This window comes from Squalius cephalus (assembly GCF_949319135.1).
Source record: "Squalius cephalus genome assembly, chromosome: 9".
NCBI lineage: Eukaryota > Metazoa > Chordata > Actinopteri > Cypriniformes > Leuciscidae > Squalius > Squalius cephalus.
In genome coordinates this window covers 44,140,860-44,148,187 of record NC_137130.1, presented here as the reverse complement: position 1 = coordinate 44,148,187, position 7,328 = coordinate 44,140,860, and the positions used below count along the sequence as shown (strand labels likewise).

Sequence of the window (7,328 nt, the reverse complement as noted above, 5' to 3'; positions counted from 1 at the left end):
TCCTGCATTAAAAGCCTAACACACGAAAAAGAGAAGAAATAAAAACAATAATTAACAAAATGAATGTAGCAACAACAGTATTTTTAGGAAACAAACAAAAACAGGCTAACAAGTATTTTTATTATATACACCTTACCTAAAAAATTCTCTTCGGGGTCCCCCGTAGTCATCAGCACTTTCACCAACAAACTCAATTTGTGGGGATTTGTGCCATGCAAAGTAGCTGCTTTTTAATGCAATACATGCACTGTGCAGAATCTTTCTTCTTCTGGCCACCACAACCATTCGTTCATCCAAATTAAGATTTTCCTTCTGAAATGTCCTAAGGATATCTGCTGCACTGACTTCATCCTAATTGATTACAAAAAGCAAAACCAAATTAGTAGCAAAGGAAAGTATCTTTTCTCTCATTTCTTTCTTGACTGTTTTTGCATACTCACACTGCTTTCGTTGTCAGAATTAAAAGGTGAGGTTAACATATCCACAATGGCCTCATCCTCGGAATCTGAAGAAATAACTTCACTAGATGGGAACCAAATTGAATAATTATTGTAAGTGCAAAATTTACATTGAACACAATAATTCTATATAATAATCTTAGCCAATACTACCCAATCCTTAAAAAAACATAACAATATCCTAACTCAGACTAAACAGAACAGGGATTAAAAATAGATTGTGATAACATTAGAGACCTTGGCAGTGGTGGCAGTGGTGATGGTGGTGGCAGTGGTGATGGTGGTGGCGGTGGTGATGGTGGTGGCGGTGGTGATGGTGGTGGCAGTGGTGATGGTGGTGGCAGTGGTGATGGTGTCGACGGTGGTGATGGTGTCGACGGTGGTGATGGTGTCGACGGTGGTGATGGTGTCGATGGTGGTGATGGTGGTGGCAGTGGTGATGGTGTCGACGGTGGTGATGGTGTCGACGGTGGTGATGGTGGTGGCAGTGGTGATGGTGGTGGCGGTGGTGATGGTGGTGGCGGTGGTGATGGTGGTGGCAGTGGTGATGGTGGTGGCGGTGGTGATGGTGGTGGCGGTGGTGATGGTGGTGGCAGTGGTGATGGTGGTGGCAGTGGTGATGGTGTCGACGGTGGTGATGGTGTCGACGGTGGTGATGGTGTCGACGGTGGTGATGGTGTCGACGGTGGTGATGGTGGTGGCAGTGGTGATGGTGTCGACGGTGGTGATGGTGGTGGCGGTGGTGATGGTGGTGGCGGTGGTGATGGTGGTGGCAGTGGTGATGGTGGTGGCAGTGGTGATGGTGTCGACGGTGGTGATGGTGTCAACGGTGGTGATGGTGTCGACGGTGGTGATGGTGTCGATGGTGGTGATGGTGTCGACGGTGGTGATGGTGTTGACCGTGAACCAATAGTTTCCTGTTGCTCTTGATGAAAGGGAGAAGAAAGGACCATTTCTACTGGAAGAACAGGAGCTGGGCTAGGAGAGGAGGCAATATTCTGTTCTGTAGACTGGACAGAAACTTGGGTGGTTCCTAAATTTTGAGGAGCAGTCGACTGGCTATATGAAGATGCAACACTGGATGCAGTTAATCCCTAAATTACAATTAAAATTACAGAGGTGAGAACTTTTGTTTATCTTTTAAAAAATATTTTTAAAAGTGAAACTGACCTCTATTTGAGCACCTGACATCCAAAGCACGTACAATGTTGACGGGCTACTGATTCCATGATCGGAAAGACTGCCATCAACAGTACTGAGTATTGTGTTTGATGACCAGGCTAGCTGTACAGAGAACACTTCACTGGCTATGTTGTCTGAACCAGCAAATGCGAACAGATCCTTTACAACAAACAAAATTACACAACCATTACAAACGGATATATAGTTCATTATATATACCATATATATGGTGATAATGAAAAAGTCCATTATTTACCATAAATAATTCAACATCAAATACCTGAATTGGTTGAGACTCCAAAAATCTCCTTGTTTTCCTGGAACCATCAGGGTATTGAAACTGTAGTAATATGCCTTGCTCTGGCTCACTAATATTATTTATATGCACCATCCTTTCAGTAATTTTCTTAAAAATAAACAAACATATGTCAGTGTAACAAATGTGGTAAAAATAGCAAAAATTTAATAAAAACCTGTCTTCGCCTTTGTTCCAAGGTTTCCATCTGGCGCCGCCGATTTTCCTGTAAACATAATGAACATATTTAGAGGTTTTTTACATTTAAACTTGGTTTTATTCAGTATTAGCAAATGATTGTACTGCAAAGAATATAACTTTTAAGAATGTAACGATAAGCCAAAACAAAAAATATTAATAATGAAATTTAGCCCAGTTAGTCCAGTGATCAAGGATTGTCTCAGTATTCCAGAGGGGGCCTCTACAAGCACATGAGATGCATTAGATGTTGTTCCAGGTATCTTGGAGTTCATCATTTACCATTTTTATACAGTAAAAATCTCTGTTGGTTGATTTTTTTTTGTAACCTTTGTTACATCACCTCTGACTGACTTTATGATGATGAGATATGTGTGGGCCATGCCCATTTTTGTAGGATTTTTGGTTAATACAAAGAAATCACCCAGGAATGTAAATTCTGTCATAAATTACTCTCTAGTTGTTCCAAATCTGTATAAATTGGCCACAGAAAAAGATATGTGAAAGAATGCTTGTAACTAAACAGTTATTGCCCCCTATTGACTAACATAGTAGGAAAATTGCTTTCCTACATTCTTCAAAATATCTTCTTTTGTGTTCAACAGAACAAAGAAACGTATAAAGCAATTTGGTAGTCAATGAGGTCCAAGAACTCTCTGGTTATAAGCATTCTTCCAAATATCTTTCTGTTCATGAAAATTATAAACTATCCCTTTAAAGCAGTTTTTAGTAAAACCTTAGTTAGAAGTTTTGTTTATTTAATTGGTCTAAAACATTTTGATTGTCCTTAATACATTTAATGATTTAATGATGAGGAGAATAATTCTTGCTGTCACTTGTTCCTGGAATGCCTGGCATTGTTTCTGCGGTTCCACTGAAAGAATTCTATCAAGAAACATACAGTGAATTAGTATACAGATAATTAAGCTTTACATATTTTGACATTTGTTTCAATAATTTGCTTTTTAGAAAACAATATTGCTTTTGTGAGAGATGCTTGTGTTTTTAAGTTTAATGTTGAAATTATTGTTATAAGTAACCATGCATATCTAAAGAAAATTTTTGATACTTTAGTATGCCTCTCACAGTTTACCTCATTGTTCTCATGCTGTATATCCGTCAGTCTTGATGTGTCCTGTCAAAACAGACTGTACATTACAGACATGTCCTGTTCTGCACAACGCCATTGGCAAAATGTTGAACATATGCAGTAACTCCGTATACTTACTTTTAACCGTACATATACTGCTGACCTGCCAAACTCTGGGCATGCTTTAATTGATGCAGGGCAAACTGAGCTCAACTGAACTGGTAAGATCCTTCGCCTCTTGTCCACTCTGCAGATTTCAATCTCCCCCTCTTCCATTGTTGGAAAGGTTTCTCTAATTTTCAGATGGAATGCCCTCTCATTCATTGAAAGGGGAACAATTATTTTTTGAACTGCTGTACCTGTTAAAGATAAACAGTTTTTTAACCTTTAAAAATACAAATATCACAAATGTCAAAGATTTTACACTTAAGCACTTACGCTGTGTTGTGAGCAGATGCTCACTGCTGTTTTCAATAAAAGATAGCCTAATGATGCTCTGTCTTGCAGCTTGCCGCCTACTTGTGGCTGAGGTATCATTGGGGATGTTGCTGCGGAACATTCTCAGTCTTTAATGAAACAGTTCAAACAGACAATTGTTCGATAACATAATAATAACAGCATAAACAAGGAGGTGTGTTGTAGATTCTATTAAATTAAATTTAGGATTGATTTTAAAGTATTATTACTGGTATATAAATCATTCAATGGCCTAGGACCTCAATACATTGCAGATATGCTCACTGAATATAAACCCAACAGATCACTCAGATCACTAGGATCATATCAGCTAGAAACACCAAGGGTTCACTCTAAGCATGGCGAGTCCGCTTTTAGCTATTATGCTGGAACCAGCTTCCAGAGGAGATCAGATGTGCTCCTACTGTAGTCACTTTCAAATCCAGGCTCAAAACACTTCTGTTTAGCTATGCATTTAATGAATGAGCACTGTGCCGCTGTTCGTCCAACTGTTTGTACTGTACTGTATTTTAAAACTGTTTTAATTATTCTTATTTATTTTTCTTATTTTAATTTCTTCTATGTAAAGCACTTTGAATTGCCACTCTGTATAACAGCCCAGTGAGCTGTTATTGATTTGTCCATTTTTACCTATTGAGTTTAGGATTACCTGCTCTTGTCTTTTTTTCAAAAATACCACAGTATAAAGTCTGTGAATTTAGTCTGTAGAGTTATAAATTAATCTATTTAGAATGTAACTTTTATCTTCAAAATATAACCTGGGTCTGTATGTTTAAAACTTCTCATAAAAGCTCCTAACTAGTCTTAAGTTTTGAGTGTAAAAAAATTATAGTTACAAGTAGGACTTTTTAAGAGGAGATTTTTATAAAGAATCTAAGAGCAACTTTCAGTAACTTATTATGGCTTCACTCCATAACTTATTTGGGTAAAATAAATCAAAATTCACTTAGTGGGCAAGTAACAATACATTAATATCTGCCTAACCTCCCCTGGTATACAACAGCAAGCTTAAAATAATGATTTATAAGTTGACCTGTACAATTTTGTAGAAAATGTTAGTTTAACATTGGTTGACCTATATCTCTCAGAACCCAAGTGAAAGGTTTTATAAATGAGACAGCCTTCAAAGGTTTAAATAAAGTGTGATTTTCAGCATCTATATTGTTAAAAAAATATGAATAATATTTACAACTAGTAGTCCCCCCATGCATCTTGGTCAGTTCCAGCACATTTCATTTTATCTCCAAATGTATGGCACATAAAGTGTTTAGGCCTACACATAAAGTGAGTAGGCCTATAACGTTAAAGCAAAATTCGGGCCGGGTGTCACAGCACGGGGCAAGATTACTGCGCATGCGTCGCGACTGAGTGCGTTGTTGTGTTTGGAGCTCCGTCGAATTAATTCAGAAACCTTGTTTTTCTTCTTTACACTCTTTTACAAACGAACTTTTTCATTTTTATAGCGTGTGAACATATCTGGAATACTATTCTCCTTAAAAAACAATCGGATTGCTCTGATATCGCTACATATATCCAACCTTTCGAACTTCCGCTACTAGCCTTAGCCCGCTAGCATTACACGCGTGGTCGCGCCTATCGATCGACTTATTTACACCCGTATCACTGAAAGCTATAATTCGCCATTATAGCACATCTGCTATAATGGCGAATATAACGGATGTGTGTCTAACGTTACCTTTGAGTGCAGGTGAGGACACCTTCGAGCTGCATTCTGTGCAGTTAGAGCTGGAATCCGTGGAGAAGCAGATCCGCGACCTACTAGAGAGACAGGCCGAGCTACGAGATCGACGTTTCGCGCTTGAAACATCACGCGCCGATGCTCACAAGTCAGTGGTTAGTAACCTTTTGACTCCGACCTCGTCTACTCCATGTGTTTCTCTGCCCAGGATGCGATCATCCCTGGTTTCATTCACTCCGGCACCGACACAACAACATGGACCCTGGGTGATTCCACAGCGGAAGACGCGGGCCAGGACCAGAGCTAGGACCTCTCCGCCCCTCCCGGCCTTCGAGATCTCCACCCGGAACCGCTTCTCCCCTCTACGCGAGACGGAATGCGACGCTGTGATCATCGGCAGTTCCATCGTCCGGCATGTCCGTGCTACCATAGGTAAAGGTAAGGTTCGCACTCACTGCTTTCCTGGTGCCCGTGTTCTCGATGTCGCTGCACAGGTTCCCGGGATTCTGAACGGTGACGAGCCCGTCGGAGCTGTCGTGCTGCACGCGGGAACGAACGACATCAGGCTACGGCAGTCGGAGGTTCTGAAGAAGGACTACAGGAGCCTGATCGAGACGGTACGCAGTACATCGCCAGAAACAACGATCATCGTGTCTGGACCGCTTCCCACCTACCGACTAGGACACGAAAGGTTCAGTAGATTATTTGCTCTAAATGAATGGTTAATGTCATGGTGTAATGAACAGAGACTGCTCTTTGTAAATAATTGGAATCTTTTCTGGGAGCGACCTAGGCTCTTCCGTGCTGATGGCCTTCACCCCAGCAGAATCGCAGCGGCTCTTCTGTCGGACAACATCTCCAAGACGCTACACACCATATGACTAGTAAGTCAAAGTCCAAATCACACTCTTTGCTGTCCAAACTTAATTGATATAAGTACCAATGTAGAACATTATATTGAAACTGTGTCTATTCCTCGTTTAGTGAGATCAAATAATAAATCTACTGCAGGATCTAAGAAAAATCTAATTGTGATTAAACCAGAAAATCTCAATATTAGTGAACAAAAACAATTTATAAAGCTAGGTCTTTTAAACATCAGATCGCTTACACCTAAGGCGGTTATTGTAAATGAAATGGTCACAGATAATAGTTTCGATGTACTTTGCCTTACTGAAACCTGGCTTAAACCAAATGATTATTTCGGTCTTAATGAGTCTACTCCTCCTGGATACTGTTACAAGCATGAGCCCCGTCTGATTGGTCGTGGCGGTGGTGTTGCTATAATCTATAAAGATATTCTTACTGTTACTCAGAAAACAGGTCACAGGTTTAATTCGTTTGAAGTACTTGTGCTAAATGTTACTCTCTTAGATGTAAGAAAGAAATCCATATTATCTCTAGCCTTGGCTACTGTATATAGACCGCCAGGGCCTTACGCTGATTTCCTAAAAGAGTTTGCAGACTTTCTCTCAGATCTTTTGGTCAATGTCGATAAAGCATTAATTGTTGGAGATTTTAACATACACGTAGATAATTCAAATGATGCTTTAGGGGCTGCGTTTACAGATTTATTAAACTCCTTTGGGGTCAAGCAAAACGTAACTGGTCCCACTCATCGTCTTAATCATACGCTAGATTTAATTATATCACATGGAGCCGATCCAACCGATATAGATATTATACCGCAAAGTGATGAAGTCACTGACCATTACATGGTCACTTGCATACTACGTACCGCTGAAATTTGTCATGTTGCGCCGCGTTATCGACCAGGCAGAACAATCCTTCCAACAACTACAGATCATTTCTCAAATAGCTTACCTGATCTATCTCAGCTGCTCAGTGAACCCAAACAAACAGATGAACTAGAGGAAATGACTAGCACTATGAGCACCATTTTCTCTAGTACATTAGACATCGTTGCAC

The 7,328-nt window shown here is 40.1% G+C and overlaps 1 protein-coding gene across 1 annotated transcript in view; it reads left to right on the top strand.

The window, feature by feature from the left end:
- Positions 1–5,056: 5,056 nt before the first annotated feature.
- Positions 5,057–7,328, top strand: part of LOC307164987 (uncharacterized protein) — a 188,619-nt gene continuing 186,347 nt past the window's right edge. The window contains exon 1 of the mRNA XM_079882239.1: positions 5,057–6,283. Within this exon, the coding sequence (XP_079738365.1) occupies positions 5,363–6,280 (918 nt within the window). The 5' untranslated portion in view covers positions 5,057–5,362 and the 3' untranslated portion in view covers positions 6,281–6,283. The remainder of the gene's footprint in view (positions 6,284–7,328) is intronic.